Source organism: Mustelus asterias, chromosome 25 (genome assembly GCF_964213995.1).
Source record: "Mustelus asterias chromosome 25, sMusAst1.hap1.1, whole genome shotgun sequence".
NCBI classification, from domain to species: Eukaryota; Metazoa; Chordata; class Chondrichthyes; order Carcharhiniformes; family Triakidae; genus Mustelus; species Mustelus asterias.
In genome coordinates this window covers 44,919,539-44,937,854 of record NC_135825.1, presented here as the reverse complement: position 1 = coordinate 44,937,854, position 18,316 = coordinate 44,919,539, and the positions used below count along the sequence as shown (strand labels likewise).

At 52.4% G+C, this 18,316-nt stretch overlaps 2 protein-coding genes across 3 annotated transcripts in view; both read right to left on the bottom strand.

Moving 5' to 3' along the window:
* LOC144511943 (sodium-coupled monocarboxylate transporter 1-like) overlaps positions 1-18,316 on the bottom strand; it is a 673,058-nt gene that overhangs the window by 492,954 nt on the left and 161,788 nt on the right. The window lies entirely within an intron of this gene.
* LOC144511936 (methyltransferase-like protein 27) overlaps positions 1-18,316 on the bottom strand; it is a 40,716-nt gene that overhangs the window by 19,202 nt on the left and 3,198 nt on the right. The window contains exon 1 of one of the 2 annotated variants that reach the window (XM_078242417.1): positions 6,402-6,462. The exons of the other annotated variant lie outside the window; for it this stretch is intronic. Coding sequence (XP_078098543.1) covers positions 6,402-6,455 — 54 coding nt within the window. The 5' untranslated portion in view covers positions 6,456-6,462. Of the gene's footprint in view, positions 1-6,401; positions 6,463-18,316 lie in introns of those variants that run through there. 2 annotated transcript variants of the gene reach the window in all.

Genomic DNA, 18,316 nt, shown 5'->3' with positions numbered 1-18,316 from the left:
AGCTCAGTCCAGCTACCCTGGCGTCCCATGGAGTGTCCCCAGGGCCTCTGGGCACCCCAACGGAGGGGGAAGGGCTTGAGCCCATGCTGCCTTCCAACCTGGAGATCTCGGACGCCCAGAGACGTTCCGATTCCCCCTTTCTCACACCGGGGCATCTCAGGGCCAGCGAGATATCCAGAGTGGCACCAAAACAGTGCCATTCGCAAGTCAGCCGGGACCCTCCAGGTCCTGGCCACCCAGGGGGCTTCCACCAAGGGCATCACAGAAAGCGGGGCGTGCATCACAGCTGGACACTCCACCTCCGATGTGCATCCTGGGGTAGCACCTAGAAGAAGCAGTAGACTGCACAAAGTTAGAAAGTTGTAGTTCACTAGAGGGCACGGGTGAAGGTCAGCATTAGTCAGGGTTTGGTAATCATTGATGTTAAGAGCAGAATAAACTGTTAATTGCACATCATACTGTGACTAATGTGGCTTTGATTCTCTTCCCCCCCGCAACAGCTCAGTGTTCCCGACTCCCAAACATAGAGGTACTGTGTGTTGAGCCTTGCAGACTCAGCCACATGTTTCAGAGTGCCCGCCCTACCTTCCCCAGCACCCACCAGGCCCTTGGTGCAAGTGCCCTCCCCCCTGCCGCCCCCCGCACCCCCCCCCCCCCTCCCCACCCGCCTCTTTGGGCCAAATAACTTGTATCCCCAACCTTGACAGCTCCGTGGGCCAGGGTGGCAGTGTGCATTCGGATACAGGTAGGAGTCAGACTTGAGTGACACCAGGGGCAGGATCCCAGTGAGCACAACAGCGAGTCGTCATCATCCTCCAGCCTTCAAACAAGACTCACAACCGTTGCCAGCCCAGGCACATTAACAGGTTTGGATGTTTCTGGGGGATAGGGTGGTGGGATGACAGAGGCTGGGGAAGGGTGATGTGGTGGTTTGAGGGCTCCTGGGGTGTGGTGGGTGTGTGTTGGTTGCAGCCCCCTCACTGCACAGCACCAGCTCGGTGAAGCGGCTGCAATCAAAGCATCCCTAACTGCCCTTCCCTGCCGGACACCTGCCATCGCCGCCCGCTGTCTGTCCTCCGGCTCTTCATGTGGCGGGACGCCCACCTCACCGCTCCCCCTCCTCCTCCCCCCCCTCCTCCTCCTCCTCCCCCCTCCTCTCCCTCCTCCCCCTCCTCCCCCTCCTCTCCCTCCTCCCCCTCCTCTCCCTCCTCCTCCTCCTCCCCCTCCTCCTCCTCCTCCCCCCTCCTCCTCCCCCTCCTCCCCCTCCTCTCCCTCCTCCCCCTCCTCCCCCTCCTCTCCCTCCTCCCCCTCCTCTCCCTCCTCCCCCCTCCTCCTCCTCCTCCCCCCCTCCTCCTCCCCCTCCTCCCCCTCCTCTCCCTCCTCCTCCCCCTCCTCTCCCTCCTCCCCCTCCTCCCCCTCCTCCCTCCCCCTCCCCCCCTCCTCCTCCTCCTCCTGCTCCAGCTGGTCTCCCCGCTGCTGGGTGATGTGGTGAAGAGCGCAGCAAACGATGATAATGCGTGAAGCACGCACAGGGTCAGACTGGAGGCCTCCCCAGAGCGGTCCAAGCAGCGGAACCGCATCTTCAGCAGGCCGAGGCACCGCTCTATGACGGACCGGGTGGCTGCATGGGCCTCTTTGTAGTGAGTCTCCGCCTCGGTCTCAGACCTCCGCACAGGCACCATCAGCCATGACCGTAGGGGGTAACCCTTGTCACCCAGTAGCCATCCAGGGAGCCTGGGCTGGTCTTCAAAGAGCCCAGGGACGTCCAATAGATGGATCACAAAGCTGTCATGGACACTCCCTGGGTGACATGCATCGACCTGCATGATCTTCAGCTGATGGCCGCAGACAATTTGGACATTCAGGGAGTGGAAGCCCTCCCTGTTCACAAATTGCTGCGGCCCTGCATGGGGGTCCCGCAAGGCGATGTGTGTCCCATCCACTGCTCCCTGCACATTGGGAATCCCAGTGATGACGGCACATCTCCTCGAAGGAATTGCGGGGCCTGTACCTCCTTGGCCTCGGCACCCTCCGCCTTCCGTGCACCCTCTCAGGAGCCGGCTCACCCACCTCCTGGCCCTCAGCGGCAGCCCCCTGCCCTCCTTCCTGAGGGTCTGGTGGTGGCTGCTCTTGCGGTGGTCTCTCCACGCCCACCACCTCCTGAGCCGCCGCCTCCTCCTCCTCCGCCCCTGCTGCCACCAACATGGCAGCTCCAGATCGAGCAAACCGAGATCCATCGGCACAGTGGGGTTTGGAAAGAGCTCAGAATGACGGATTATTCTCATTGGCTGCATAGACCCAGCACCACCCCAATCCCTCACTTGGGCCAGAACCCCCACTTGTGGGAGCTGGAAACCCCACACAATCCATGGTGCCGTGTGTGGTTGTGTGAGATTCTCATCGTGACAAATGCTGGCACAGATTATGCCGGTCGGTGTGCGGACCTGGGCAATGCGCACCCTTGAGCCATTGCTATGTGTGTAACTGCAGCATCCGTTACAGGCGTGTGTTGCTGGTCTGTGTCACAGGGCAGGGACAGACTGCAAATCAGCACCAGACGTGTTCCCAGTGACAGCAGATTCCATGCAGTCCGTGTCTGAACCTCAGCACCCCGGCCTGGAGCAGCAGCTGCTTCATCTGGTTAGGCCTCAGTCAGCACATGGTGCACTCCTCCCCCACCCCGGAACACCAGCACCCAGTCAAGTCTCTGACCACACCCTGCGGCAAGACAACGCCACTGCACAGTGCTGTGGAGGGGGAGCGGGAGCCCTCGAGGCTGCTTCCCACACTGAGCTACAGTGCTGCCCTGGAGGGGAGGGGAAGGGGGAGTGGGAGAGTGGCGGAGATTGCCGTCTGGATTCTGATAATGACATGTAAAGGTTTGTAAACTCAAGCCAACCAGCGGCCCGCCGGTTTTCAGCGGGTTCCCAACGGCGCCATGTTTCTCCGGCTGGGAGATGCGCGCGGGTCGTAAAAACTGTCGGAGAACCCGCGAAATGTCCGACAGGCGCATCTCCCAGCCCGACCCACCAGCGGTGGGAGAATCGCGGCCCAGTTTTGTCTGAATTTCATTTATTTGTGTTGTATTTGCACTCAGAGCTTCCTGAGCTGCAGCATGCTTCATCATCACGCTCAGTTCCAACAGGCCACAACCAGCAACAGGCCTCGTCTGGAATCTCTCCTTCCAGCCAGCAACCCACACCTTGACTTGCTTGACGGGATTGAAGGGGAATGTTAGGTGACAAGTTTTTATTTGCTTGTTGTAATTGTTAAATGTATAATATTTTAAACTGAGTTTAACAGTGAGCCCCTATATTAGGGGGCACAGGTTTAAGGTGCGAGGGGCAAGGTTTAAAGGAGATGTTTTTTTTACAGAGGGTGGTGGGTGCCTGGAACTCGCTGCCGGGGAGGAAGTGGAAGCAGATACGACAGTGAGTTTTAAGGGGCGTCTGGACAAATACATGAATAGGATAGGAATAGAGGGATATGGTCCCCGGAAGGGTAGAGGGTTTTAGTTCAGTCGGGCAGCATGGTCAGTGAAGGCTTGGAGGGCCGAATGGCCTGTTCCTGTGCTGTAATTTTCTGTGTTTTTATTCTTTGTTCTTTGTTCCTTACCATTGTTTGTGTCCAGTTTTTGCTGCAAGTCCAATCTAAGCACATGGTCAGTTCAACCGTCCAGTCAAACTTCTTAGCGGGTCTGTTTTTCCCTTGGATAAGGGGGCTGGTGGTGCATCGGTTCTGTGATCTTATGTACTGAACCCAGCAGAACCTGGAACTGGCCTGTCGGGGCTGGGGACAGGGCCAAAGTCACCCAAGTGCCGGCAGCTTGGATTGGAGGTTCAAAATGCATACGCGCGCATCAAGTTCAAAAACGGAAGCTTTCCAGCCAGGAACCCCCCCCCCCCCCCACCCACCCACCCTGTCCTCCACAGACATCACTGACCCTCTCCCACAGTCTCAACCCACTCCCCCACCATGGACCACACTCCCCAGTACGGCTGTCCCTCTCATCCCCTCTCATCCCCTCTCCCCCCGGTCACAGTGTCCCTCACCCGCCTCTCTCCCCCCGATCGCAGTGTCCCGCACCCCCTCTCTCCCCTTCCCCCCCGATCACAGTGTCCCTCACCCGCCTCTCTCCCCCCGATCGCAGTGTCCCGCACCCCCTCTCTCCCCTTCCCCCTCGATCACAGTGTCCCTCGCCCCCTTCCCCCTCTCCCCAATCGCACTGTCCCTCACCCCCTCTCTTCCCCTTCCCCCCGATCACAGTGTCCCTCACCCGCCTCTCTCCCCCCGATCGCAGTGTCCCTCACCCCCTCTCTTCCCCTTCCCCCTTGATCACAGTGTCCCTCACCCCCTTCCCCCTCTCCCCAATCACAGTGTCCCTCACCCCCTCTCTTCCCCTTCCCCCCGATCGCAGTGTCCCTCACCCCCTCTCTCCCCCTCCCCCAATCGCAGTGTCCCTCACCCCCTCTCTCCCCCTCCCCCAATCGCAGTGTCCCTCACCCCCTCTCTCCCCCTCCCCCCGATCGCAGTGTCCCTCACCCCCTCTCTTCCCCTTCCCCCCGATCGCAGTGTCCCTCACCCCCTCTCTCCCCCTCCCCCAATCGCAGTGTCCCTCACCCCCTCTCTCCCCCTCCCCCAATCGCAGTGTCCCTCACCCCCTCTCTCCCCCTCCCCCCGATCGCAGTGTCCCTCACCCCCTCTCTCCCCCTCCCCCCAATCGCAGTGTCCCTCACCCCCTCTCTTCCCCTTCCCCCCGATCGCAGTGTCCCTCACCCCCTCTCTCCCCCTCCCCCAATCGCAGTGTCCCTCACCCCCTCTCTCCCCCTCCCCCAATCGCAGTGTCCCTCACCCCCTCTCTCCCCCTCCCCCAATCGCAGTGTCCCTCACCCCCTCTCTCCCCCTCCCCCCGATCGCAGTGTCCCTCACCCCCTCTCTCCCCCTCCCCCCAATCGCAGTGTCCCTCACCCCCTCTCTTCCCCTTCCCCCCGATCGCAGTGTCCCTCACCCCCTCTCCCCCCCTCTCCCCACCCACCCCAATCGCGGTGTCACTCACCCCCTCTCTCTCCCCTCCCCCAATCGCAGTGTCCCTCACCCCCTCTCTCCCCCTCCCCCACGATCGCAGTGTCCCTCACCCCCTCTCTCCTCCTCCCCCCGATGGTGGTGTCCCTCCCCCCCTCTCTCTCCCTCCCCCCGATCGCGGTGTCCCTCCCCCCCTCTCTCTCCCTCCCCCCGATCGCAGTGTCCCTCACCCCCTCTCTCCCCCTCCCCCCGATCGCAGTGTCCCTCATTCCCTCTCTCCCCCTCTTTCCCCCCTCACCCCCGATTGCACTGTCCCTCACCCCCTCTCTCCCCCTCTCTCCCCCCAATCGCAGTGTCCCTCACCCCCTCTCTCCCCCTCCCCCAATCGCACTGTCCCTCACCCCCTCTCTCCCCCTCCCCCAATCGCACTGTCCCTCACCCCCTCCCCCCCCTACTCCCCGATCGCGGTGTCCCTCACCCCCTCTCTCCCCCTCCCCCCAATCGCAGACTCCCTCACCCCCTCTCTCTCCCCTCCCCCAATTGCAGTGTCCCTCACCCCCTCTCTCCCCCTCCTCCCGATCGTAGTGTCCCTCACCCCCTCTCTCCCCCTCCCCCCGATCGCAGTGTCCCTCACCCCCTCTCTCCCCCTCCCCCCGATCGTAGTGTCCCTCACCCCCTCTCTCCCCCTCCCCCCGATCGTAGTGTCCCTCACCCCCTCTCTCCCCCTCCCCCCGATCGCAGTGTCCCTCACCCCCTCTCCCCCCTACCCCAATCGCAGTGTCCCTCACCCCCTCTCTCTCCCTCCCCCCGATCGCAGTGTCCCTCACCCCCTCTCTCCCCCCTCCCCCGATGGCAGTGTCCCTCACCCCCTCTCTCCCCCCTCCCCGATGGCAGTGTCCCTCACCCCCTCTCTCCCCCTCCCCTCGATGGCAGTCTGTAACTTCCCTCCCCCCTCCGGCTGGGGTTTTCCAGCCTCACGTGAGCAGTGCTGGATTCCATCCGCAGCAACACAGGGCACTGGTTTGCAGAGCTGGTTGCAATGAGGGCCTGCCTTGCTGCCCCAACATGCCGGACACTTGCTGCTCCTGCCCAGCACAGCCTGGCTCTTCCTCCTCCTCCACCACACCATCCTGGGCCGCACCCCACACTGCTCCACCTAACACACTGCCCCCCCCCCCCACCCCCCAACACTGCCCCCCCGGCACTGCCCCCCCCCACCCCCCGGCAGACACAGGTGGCCACTTCCATCGGGTTCTCTGATTTGAATAGAACTTGTTTTTCTTATGATTTTGTAAGGCCAGCCTCAAACAACTGACATCAATTATTCGAGCTGATTAACTTGCATCACACGTCCCCAGTCCACCAAACTCTCAACTCACTTCACAAAAGGGATATTCAGGCTGTTGCAATTTGGGCATCTTTCCAGGTGCCATTAGGCAATGTGAACACTAAAGTCCACTTTCAAATTCCGTCAGCCCCAGTGCCTCGAAACTCAGTTCTGTGGTGTGTGTGCAGCAGTTAGAACACAACAGTAGAGGCGTGACATTGTTGGAGGAACAGATCGGCCAATATGCAGCAGGGACACGTGTCCCCCTCCCTCCCTGGCACAGGTTAAACGGCTGGATTCTCTGAGTCACTGGGGAGACTGGAGGAGGCACCAACGAACTCGGCTAAAGTGGGATGTGAGTCTACCATTCTCTTGTAAAGAGGTTACTCCTGAATTCTCTTTCAGATTAGTGATAATTATATTTGTGGCCCTTCATTCTGGCCTCAACCACAAATGAAAACATCCTGTGGAGGATTTTGTGTTCCTGTCCGCAGCAGGCGTGAACGGTGATGGGAGTGCAAAATATTGCGAGAGGCTCAAAAGATGATTTACACCGGCAGGAATTCCCGTTGGGACTGTCCCCGCCCCTTGCCACTGATGTAATGGGAATCCCAATCAATGTGGGGAAGCCCCCTACAATAAATGTACATCTCATTATGAGAGCTCCCGAATGGTAATCCCCCCTCTGTTATATAATCCATTCACATGAGTGTGAGGGCTTGTCAATGTGCATCACGACAGGGCTCCGATGGCTTGTACCGAGTGAGCAGAACCTGCCAAAGGAGTTCAGAATTGTGCATTGCTCAGAGGAAATAGGGTTGTGCCTTAGCACTACCCCCTGGCATTAGCCCCTGGCACTGCCCCCTGCCAGGCAGCGCTGGGGGTTGTTCTGTGGAGCAGGAGAGGTGTTCTGTGGGGGGATCATTGTGTGGGGGGATATCCCATGGGGGGTGAGGTGGGAATTGTTGTGTGGGGGGGGTGTTCTGTTGGGGGGGGGGAATTGTTGGGAGGGGGATGTCCCGTGACGGCGGGGGGGTGGGGGGGGGGGGGGTGGATGTTCTGTGGGTGAATGTTTGGGGGCAGGGTGGGGGTTCTGTTTTTAATTTTTCATATTGGGGTGCCCTTTGGAAAGGACGCTGTGATGTTTTAAAAGCCGAGTTGCTGGCAGGGTTCGGTCAGAGACAGAGGTACATTGTGGGGCCTGGCCCCTACACGTTTTCTCGACTATCTGATACGATGGGGATGTTCAGTGTGGAGGCGGGGGGGGCGGTGGTGGCGAATTGTGTGGGGGGGGGTGGGGAATTGTTGGGGGGGGAACTGACAGCTTCCATTCGGCTTTTTCCACTTGCTGAAGGGCCCCCGCAGTAACCCAGTCATTAACTGGAGTTGGAGAACAACAAAGTTTAGTCAACACAGTCAGAGATGCTGAGCGAGCAGATACAAGATAATGGAAATGGAAGAAGATACCCAGACAGAAAGAAAAATGCCAGATAGGCTCATTGAAAACACACAGGGACAAAGAAGTAAGAAATTGTTCCTTGATAATGATGATTTTTGATAATCACATACTGATGTGAAGGAAAAACTTTTTTTTTACATCAAACTTACTCTGGCAGTCTTAGTTATACAGTCGCTAACTAGACCAACATTTATTGGCCATCCCACATTGCCTGGAGAAGGTGCTGGTGAACTGCCTTCTTGAACCGCTACGGTCCCTGAGGTGTAGGTATACCCACAGTGCTGTTAGGGTGGGAATTCCAGGATTTTGACCCAGCCCTGTGGCAGGAGATATATTTCCAATTCAGGATGGTGAGTGGCTTGGAGGGGAAGTGGCAGGTGGTGGTGTTCCCAGGTATCTGCTGCCCTTGTCCTTCTAGGTGAGAGTCCCCACAGGTTTGGAAGGTGCTGCCTAAGGAACCTTAGTGAGTTGCTGCAGTGCATCTTGTAAATGGTACACACGGTTGCCATTGTGCATCTGTGGTAGGGGATCGAATGTTTAGAACATAGAACATAGAACAGTACAGCACAGAACAGGCCCTTCGGCCCACGATGTTGTGCCGACCTTCATCTGAAACCAAGATCAAGCTATCCCACTCCCTACCATCCTGGTGTGCTCCATGTGCCTATCCAATAACCGCTTAAATGTTCCTAAAGTGTCTGACTCCACTATCACTGCAGGCAGTCCATTCCACACCCCAACCACTCTCTGCGTGAAGAACCTACCTCTGATATCCTTCCTATATCTCCCACCATGAACCCTATAGTTATGCCCCCTCGTAATAGCTCCATCCACCCGAGGAAATAGTCTTTGAACGTTCACTCGATCTATCCCCTTCATCATTTTATAAACCTCTATTAAGTCTCCCCTCAATCTCCTCCGCTCCAGAGAGAACAGCCCCAGCTCCCTCAACCTTTCCTCATAAGACCGACACTCCAAACCAGGCAGCATCCTGGTAAATCTCCTCTGCACTCTTTCCAGCGCTTCCACATCCTTCTTATAGTGAGGTGACCAGAACTGCACGCAATATTCCAAATGCGGTCTCACCAAGGTCCTGTACAGTTGCAGCATAACCCCACGGCTCTTAAACTCCAACCCCCTGTTAATAAAAGCTAACACACTATAGGCCTTCTTCACAGCTCTATCCACTTGAGTGGCAACCTTTAGAGATCTGTGGATATGGACCCCAAGATCTCTCTGTTCCTCCACAGTCTTCAGAACCCTACCTTTGACCCTGTAATCCACATTTAAATTAGTCCTACCAAAATAAATCACCTCACATTTATCAGGGTTAAACTCCATTTGCCATTTTTCAGCCCAGCTTTGCATCCTATCTATGTCTCTTTGCAGCCTACAACACCCCTCCACCTCATCCACTACTCCACCAATCTTGGTGTCATCAGCAAATTTACTGATCCACCCTTCAGCCCCCTCCTCTAAGTCATTAATGAAAATCACAAAGAGCAGAGGTCCAAGTACCGATCCCTGCGGCACTCCGCTAGCAACCTGCCTCCAGTCCGAAAATTTTCCATCCACCACCACCCTCTGTCTTCGATCAGACAGCCAGTTACCTATCCAATCGGCCAACTTTCCCTCTATCCCACACCTCCTTACTTTCATCATAAGCCGACCATGGGGGACCTTATCAAACGCCTTACTAAAATCCATGTATATGACATCAACCACCCTACCTTCATCAACACACCTAGTTACCTCCTCAAAAAATTCTATCAAATTTGTGAGGCACGATTTGCCCTTCACAAATCCGTGCTGACTATCCCGGATTAATCCGCATCTTTCTAAATGGTCGTAAATCCCATCCCTAAGGACCTTTTCCATCAATTTACCAACCACCGAAGTCAGACTAACCGGTCTATAATTACCAGGGTCATTTCTATTCCCTTTCTTAAACAGAGGAACAACATTTGCCACTCTCCAGTCCTCTGGCACCATCCCCGTGGACAGCGAGGACCCAAAGATCAAAGCCAAAGGCTCTGCAATCTCATCCCTCGCCTCCCAAAGAATCCTAGGATACATTTCATCAGGCCCAGGGGACTTATCGACCTTCAGTTTATTCAAAACTGCCAATACATCCTCCCTCCGAACATCTATTTCCTCCAGCCTATTAGCCTGTAACACCTCTTCCTGAAAAACATGGCCCCTCTCCTTGGTGAACACTGAAGAAAAGTATTCATTCATCACCTCGCCTATCTCTACTGATTCCATACACAAGTTCCCACCACTGTCCTTGACCGGCCCTAACCTCACCCTGGTCATTCTTTTATTCCTCACATAAGAGTAAAAAGCCTTGGGGTTTTCCTTGATCCGACCCGCCAAGGACTTCTCATGTCCTTGTTTAAGGTGGTGAATGGGGGTCCAGTCAAGCAGGCTGCATTGTGCTGAATGATGTCAACTTTCTTGTGTGTTTTTGAAGCTGTACTCATCCAGGCAAGTGCAGGGAATTCCATCTCACTCCCGATTTGTGACTTGCAGGTGGTGGACAGGATTTAGGAAGCTCACCATAGGATTTCCAGCCTCTAAATCACTCTTGTATCCACGCTACTCAACTGGCTAATCCAGTTCAGTTTCTGGTCAACAGTAACCTCCAGGTTAGTGAGGGATTCAGAGCTGATAATGCCAGTGAATATAAAAGAGTAAAGGTTATGTTCTCCCTTGTTGGGGATGGTCAGTGCCTTGAGCTTACATGGCACAAAAGCGACATGTCACTTGTCAGCTCAAGCCTGAGTGTTGTTCCCGGCAAGAAAATCGGTGTGCTTCTCTGAGAGAAACTGGTCGTTTTTTTCTCCAGATTATACAATACTCTGCCAGAAAAAAATCAAGGGGGCATGTTTCACACCATCATGCAGGGGTGCAGGGTCTCAACACATGGGCAAAACCTGGCTCCACAGAGACCGAGAGTGCCATTTTAAAAGGGCATCTTTTGTGTGTTTAACTGTTGAATAAACATTTGCTTAATTATTACAACCAGACTTAAACCTTCCTCACTGGTCTTTACATCTTTCCTCACATTATACCAAATAGCAAAAAATATACAACTAGGAGTTGGCTTTCCAAGTTTCCCTTCTGGAATTTGCAATACGCTGGCAATTAAAATCAACCGGGTTAATAAAAAATGGACATATCCATTTCTGACCTTATGTTGGAGAGAAGGTCATTGATGTGAAGGTTGGGCCGAGGACACAACCCTGAAGAACCCCCGCAGCAATGTCCTCGAACTAAAATGATGGATGTTCAGCCTCTCCCTTTGTGTTCGGTATGATTCCAACCAGTGAAGAGTTTTCTCCCTGATTCCCGTTGAGTTCAATTTTATTTTTTGATGCTACAGCAAGGGCAGTCACTCTCACCTTTGGAGTTCAGCTCTTTCATCCATGTTTGGACCAAGGGTGTGATGAGGTCAGGAGCCAAGTGGCTCTGGTGGAACTCAAACTGAGTGTCAATGAGCAGGTTATTGTTGAGTATGTGCCGCTTGATAACACCTTCTGTCACTTTACTGATGATTGAGAGTAGACTGATGGGTGGTCGTTGGCTGGATTATTTTGTTTGCTTCTTGTGGCCAGGAAGTGCCTGAGCAATTTTTTGCATTGTCTGGTTGATTCCAACATTGCAGCTGTACTAAAACATCTTGGCTAAGGATGTGACTAATTCTGGAACACCAGTCTTCAGTGCAGTAGCCAGGATGTTATTGAGGCCTTTGCAATATCCAGCGTGATCCATCAATTCTTAATATCATGTTACGTGAATCTAGTTAGCTAAAGTTAAGCACTTTATCATGGTGGATAGCTCAAAAGGAGCTGTCATCCACTTGGCTCATCTGCCACCAGGAAGGATAGGAGTGTCCCTGGAGCCTCCTCTTCCCATTTGTTATTCAATTATAACAATTGCATCATTCTGGAACCAAGTAGCATTCCACAGCTGGATTGGTTAGAGCGACGGAGATAGGCGTCAGCAAAGCAGTATGTCAAGAAGCCAACTGACAAGGAATTGTGGGTATTGGCTGTGGATGACACAAAGACCCTTGGTTCAATCCACCATGCAGAGCCTCGGGAAACCCTGAGTGGGTTTGCAGTATGACCTCATCTGGGTCATTCAGAGACTTTATCAATGGACTAAGGAGTGTTACGTGTACTTGGAGACAAGACAGCACCAGTCACTTCTAGCAAAGGAGTTGAATAAGGCTGTCTGCTTTCACCACTACTTCATAATGCCATGGGAGAAAGAGCAGGGGAGAAATCAGCTCTCCTCTCCCAGAACATCATGGGGCCAGCATTGGTACTCACAGCATCTGGAAGGTCAGATATACTGCTGAGACTACTCCAGTGGCTGAAGATAAGCAGGAGCTACTCACGATGACTGAAGAGCTGAGAACGTCAAATCTGAAGTTTGAGTTCGGTATCACCAACAACAAGAGATATCCGATATGTGAAGACACTGGTAATGTCCTCAGAGAGCTAGGCAGGATCAGGAGGGTAAACTTTACACGTGTCTAGTCAGGGCCATTCAGAAAGGTCACTTTATCTCTGTCCCCTTTCTTGTTAATTAGCCTTAGCTCCTCTATTGGAAGTCCAACTCCTTTGTTTTCCCTGGATCTTCACCTTCACTTTCTGCACACTCTTTGGCAAAGACACACAGCAGATTGTCTTCCTTGTGTCAGAACTTGTTGCAACCATGCTTCCAGAGATCACTGTGGCAGTTATATTGATGCAAAAACCACTGTAATTTATTTGAACACCAGCTGTGAAGAGTACAGTTTCACTGGATATCCACGGCTATGCAGACCGTACTGATTCATTATACCAGCAGTTCATTTCGAATGATAGTACAGTTTCAGCAAACAGTCTCATTTCACGTAGTTGTCCTTTTTTTATCTGCAGCAGTTAAATATTTCTGCTCCTCAATCAATCTCCTTTTTGAGATCACACCTGACTTTTGATTCATCTACATTTTTTCACATTGATGATGAGCTGTTTTGACAATCCTGCAGTTAATGTTCAGGTAATTTCAACAACTCAAAACAGTCAACCAGTTTTGCATCTGACTCCACACCTGCTCACTTTCCTTATTCACATTATTGTCCAGTAACTCGTTCTCTTTCTCCACCTTCACCAGTTTTATATAATTGATCGAGAAAGTAAGACTTCGTTTTTAAGGTAATAACATTCTGGTATACACTCAGATTCTTCTTCCGTGTATGCTTTCTGATATGACTGTTTTATTTATAGATCATTTTCCATTGTAATCCTGCCAACTTTCCTGAATTAAAAATTTCTATCTGATCAAAAATGGTTTCTGATAATTGAATTTCAACTTCTTTATCTTCACCCTTTGATTTCTCCTCTTGTCTTCACCTGTGCCTTGTTACCTCACAACTTTCAGCCACAGCCGGCATCACTCCCACCTGTGATCCAGCTATTTCATTACTCAAGATAAACTGTATTCCCGGACAAGGCAATATCTCTATCACTCCTACTATCACTTCACCACATTTCGCTGGACTCTCCAACCCCACCTTGTGTAATGGAACCCTACTCTTCTCACCCTGAATTCCACATATTACCACAGTTGCTGGCAATACTCCTAATACATAACTCCTCATCTCTCACCATCAAAGATTGACGTGCTCCCGTATCTCTTAAAATTTTAACTTCTTTACCTACTCCTCCTAGGTACACTTCAGTAAAATTTATCCACACAAGTAAATTTTTTAAAGAGATCTGGCACATTCTAATCAACAACCCCTGACCAGGCTGTACATTTTTTTGCACCTCTTTAGCTTCAACTAGAGTTTCTTTCACCACTTTAACAAACCCCACTGGCTTATCCTGTTTTACCACCTCTGTCTTCCCAGTGCTTTTCTTAAACCACAAACACAGCAACTTTGTGTGTCCTACTTTATTGCAGTGAAAACATCTGAGGTTTTGTATTTCTCTTCCGCCCTCATGTGTTTCCTTTTTAACCTGAGTTGCTCTGTCTTTATTATCTCCCACAAGATCTCCTTTACCTTTACCACCTGAGGATTCCTCTTTTCCCCAGTTTCTATACCCCTCAGGCTGAAATTGTGCATGTGATGTTGGATCTTCAGCTTTGTAACACCTCTGGACAGAAATCCAGGCCAGCTGTTAGCAGAGAAGGATATCCTCAAAACAGTCGCAATGTTGGTTTAAGAAAAGCACTGACAAGACAGATAACATAGACAAAACAGGATAAACCAGTGGGGTTTGTTAAAGTGGGAAAGGAAACCCCAGGTTGGATTGGATGGATGGGAAACATCAGAAACTCTAAGGAGGAAGAATTGACAGCAGTGACACAATTGCAGTAACACGGACCCCCGTGGAAGAGGGCTAATTATATCTGACTGGAAATCTTGCCACAGCGAGCATGGCGGACATAACACATAGGGCCCGATTTTACCATTTTGATTCTAAGCGCTGAATCTGGGCATAATTCAGATCCGATTTGGAAACCTGTTCTTAGGCACCCCGATACGCACTTAACCTGAAAAACATCGCGACTCTGAATCGCGCTGTGGGCAGGACGTATCGCGCCCGAAACGCTGCTGCTCCGATCGAAGCCTTCAACTGTGCATGCGCAGTGAGAACAAAATCTGAAAAACGCACCCCTGTCACATCACTCCCGGGCTGCAAAAAGCGGATAAAGTGGCCCAGGAGGGAAAAGCGGGAGTGATAGCCCTCACAGACATTGTCCCACACCCTCAACATAACTGTCCCCCCATCCACCCACCCCCAGACCGATCGTGACTCCCTGCTCCCTTGCCACCCCCCCCCCCCCCACCGATCACCCACAGAATGGCAGTGGTCCCCCCTTAATCCCCACCCCCCGCACCAGAGAGCGACCTGGCCTCCCGCCGCCCGCCCCCTCCCCCCCACCCCCGCCCCACCACCAGAGAATGATCTGGCCTCCCTCCTCCCTGCCTTCCCCACCAAAGAATGATCTGGCCAACCTCCCTCCCCCCTCCCACCAGAGATCCATCTGGCCTCCTCCTCCAGCACCACCCCCCCTCTCCCCGGCCCCTCGGCAGAGAACCATCTGGCCTTCCCTCCCCCCACCCCCAACATCAGAGAATGATGATCTGGCCCAACTCCCTCCCCCCCCCACACCACTAATCTGAGTCAGAGAGCCGCCGGAAGCTCTGAACTTACCTCTTCAGAAGCCGGAGCGCCTGAATTTGGACACGCGAACGCGATGGTAAAGGGGGAAATGCCGGTAAGATTGGGCATCCAGCTCATTAACTCCATTTAAATGTATGCAAATGCATTTAAATTGATGTTGCGCCCGTTTCGGGTGTGGTTCAGATTGTGGCCGTTTGTGGGCCTTGGTAAAGTGGGCATTTGCTCGGATGCGGGCACAGATCGCGATAATCGCCTCACGCCCGACTTTACCAAGTTTTCGCGCCCGGCAATGATAAACCCGGGCCCATTGTTTCAAACAAGGAAACTAATGAAGGAAACTACAGAGTTATTGGTTGGAATATTACTGCCCCGCCCGCCACGAGAATCGGAGCAGGCGAGGGGTGGAGAATGGGAAAGTCTGTTCACCTCAGGCAGGATTTTATGGTTTCGAGGGAAGCGAGGCCATTAAATCCCACCCACTGGATATCGTTAACTATTTGCGCCTGTTCAAACAGGTTTGACCACATGCCTTCTCTCTGCCTCTGCACAGGTTTATTCACAACTTTGTCAGTTACGTTTTGTAAATGGTATCGTTGTTTGAAAGAGCTGAGAGGCATTGGGTAATGTGAGAAGGGTTATCGGAGCCACAAAGACAAATATTTCACTGAACTGAAACGTCAGAATTTATTCCTGGAAAATCCGACAGGTAAACTGAGCATTTTTCTTTGCTTTATATCCCTCAGAATCACAGTAAACATCTCAGTTAAGAAGGTTAAACCTGGTGAAATCCATTCATGCTGAGAAATGTGCCTGAGGTGAGACGCCTCTGGGGTTGATGGGTGGGCTTTGGTGAAACTCTGCACTGCTGCAGTTTACACGAATGCAGATCAACAACAGGAGAATAAAAAATAGTTGATGCGACCTTAAGACCTCGTCCCGCCCATCGTCCAGCGAGGTGAGGCGGTAAGATTGGGCAAGAGGCGGAAAACAAGAAACACGCCAGATTTCCTGCCTCCTCCGATCGTTTGCTGGTGAAATATTTTGCCAATTTAAATATTAATGACATGGTTAGCATGCCATTGTGAGTCCCGGACTCTATCATCCGGTCACAGTGACCTTGCCTCCTCACCAGTCAGTGTTCTCCCCGGCAACAATCACAGCAGGTCTTCACCAGCGGAGACCGGACCTGATGGCCTTGGCGGGGAGATCAGAGGCCATTGAAGCCCCTAGGTGGTCGGGGCCAGGGACAGTACACCCATGGGGCAGTGCCAGCCTAGAAGTGCCCACTTGGCACCCTGGCACTGATCAGAATTTTCCAGCTGTTCACGCCCCACCACTGCTGCCAGCGAGAGTGAAGACTTTTGCGCTCAGCCAAATCTCCGTTCACTGCAGTGGGACTGGAGAATCCCAGCCGCGGGCGAGGTCGGAGAATCCAGCCCACAGAGTTGGAGTTAAGCTCAGTTTTTCAGAGAGGTTGGACATGCTGTTGTGACAATCAGTTCAGGAGCTGACTCTTTTCCTTGTGAATGGTTTGGATAAAGATGCAGACGGAATGATACTAATATTTGCAAATGACACCAAAATGAAAGCTGGGCTTAATTCTTTCGGAGAGTGAAGAAAACTTGTGGTGGTTGTCCCTTTAAGGGTCACATGACAAAGAAAACCAATCAGGGACCAGGTTGGGGTTCACCTGGTAAGTAGGGGTTTCTGTTCCAGAAGCTTCTCGGGAGCTGGCTGTCGCCACAAGGTGCAGTCTCTGTACAGATTTACCTGTCAATAAATGTGTTGATTTTCCGAAGCTGTTGCATAAGAATAATTACAGCACTGTAAAGGGATATTGGTAAGATAGTAAAAGGCAAAGAAATGCCAGATAGAATTTAATGTGTGACATGGTAGCTTTTCACAGGAAGCCTCCTAAAAGAGAGACTCCGACTGTTCAAAGGGACATGGTAGCGGAAAACAGAGCAACTCCACCATCCCAACAACTGCCACTCAGGGAGATTCAAAAGTTCCACAAAGGGAACCATAGAACCATAGAATCATGCCACCCCTACAGTGCAGAAGGAGGCCATTCAGTCCATCAAGTCTGCGCCGACTGGAGGATTGGAGGATAGCTAATGTGGTCCCGTTATTTAAGAAGGGTAGGAAGGATAATCCGGGTAATTATAGGCCGGTGAGCTTGACGTCCGTGGTGGGGAAGTTGTTGGAGAAGATTCTTAGAGATAGGATGTATGCGCATTTAGAAAGGAATAACCTCATTAACGATAGTCAGCATGGTTTTGTGAGAGGGAGGTCATGCCTCACTAACCTGGTGGAGTTTTTTGAAGAAGCGACCAGAATGGTTGACAAGGGGAGGGCCGTGGATGTCGTCTGTATGGACTTTAGTAAAGCGTTTGACAAAGTCCCTCATGGTAGGCTGGTGAAAAAGGTTGGATCTCATGGGATAAAGGGGGAGGTGGCTAGATGGGTGGAGAACTGGCTTGGTCACAGAAGACAGAGGGTGGTAGTGGAAGGGTCTTTTTCCGTCTGGAGGCCTGTGACTAGTGGTGTTCCGCAGGGCTCTGTATTGGGACCTCTGCTGTTTGTGATTTATGTAAACGATCTGGAAGAAGGTGTAACTGGGGTGATCAGTAAGTTTGCGGACGACACAAAATTGGCAGGTCTTGCAGATAGTGAGGAGCATTGTCAGAAGCTACAGAAGGATATAGATAGGCTGGAAATTTGGGCAAAGAAATGGCAGATGGAGTTCAATCCAGATAAATGCGAAGTGATGCATTTTGGTAGAAATAATGTAGGGAGGAGCTATACGATAAATGGCAGAACCATAAAGGGTGTAGATACGCAGAGGGATCTGGGTGTGCAAGTCCACAGATCCTTGAAGGTGACGTCACAGGTGGAGAAGGTGGTGAAGAAGGCATATGGCATGCTTGTCTTTATAGGACAGGGCATAGAGTATAAAAGTTGGGGTCTGATGTTGCAGATGTATAAAACGTTGGTTCGGCCGCATTTGGAATACTGCGTCCAGTTCTGGTCGCCACACTACCAGAAGGACGTGGAGGCTTTGGAGAGAGTACAGAGGAGGTTTACCAGGATGTTGCCTGGTATGGAGGGGCTTAGTTATGAGGAGAGATTGGGTAAACTGGGGTTGTTCTCCCTGGAAAGACGGGAGGATGAGGGGTGACCTAATCGAGGTGTATAAAATTATGAAAGGCATAGATAGGGTGAACGGTGGGAAGCTTTTCCCCAGGTCGGTGGTGACGTTCACGAGGGGTCATAGGTTCATGGTGAAGGGGGGGAGGTTTAACACAGATATCAGAAGGA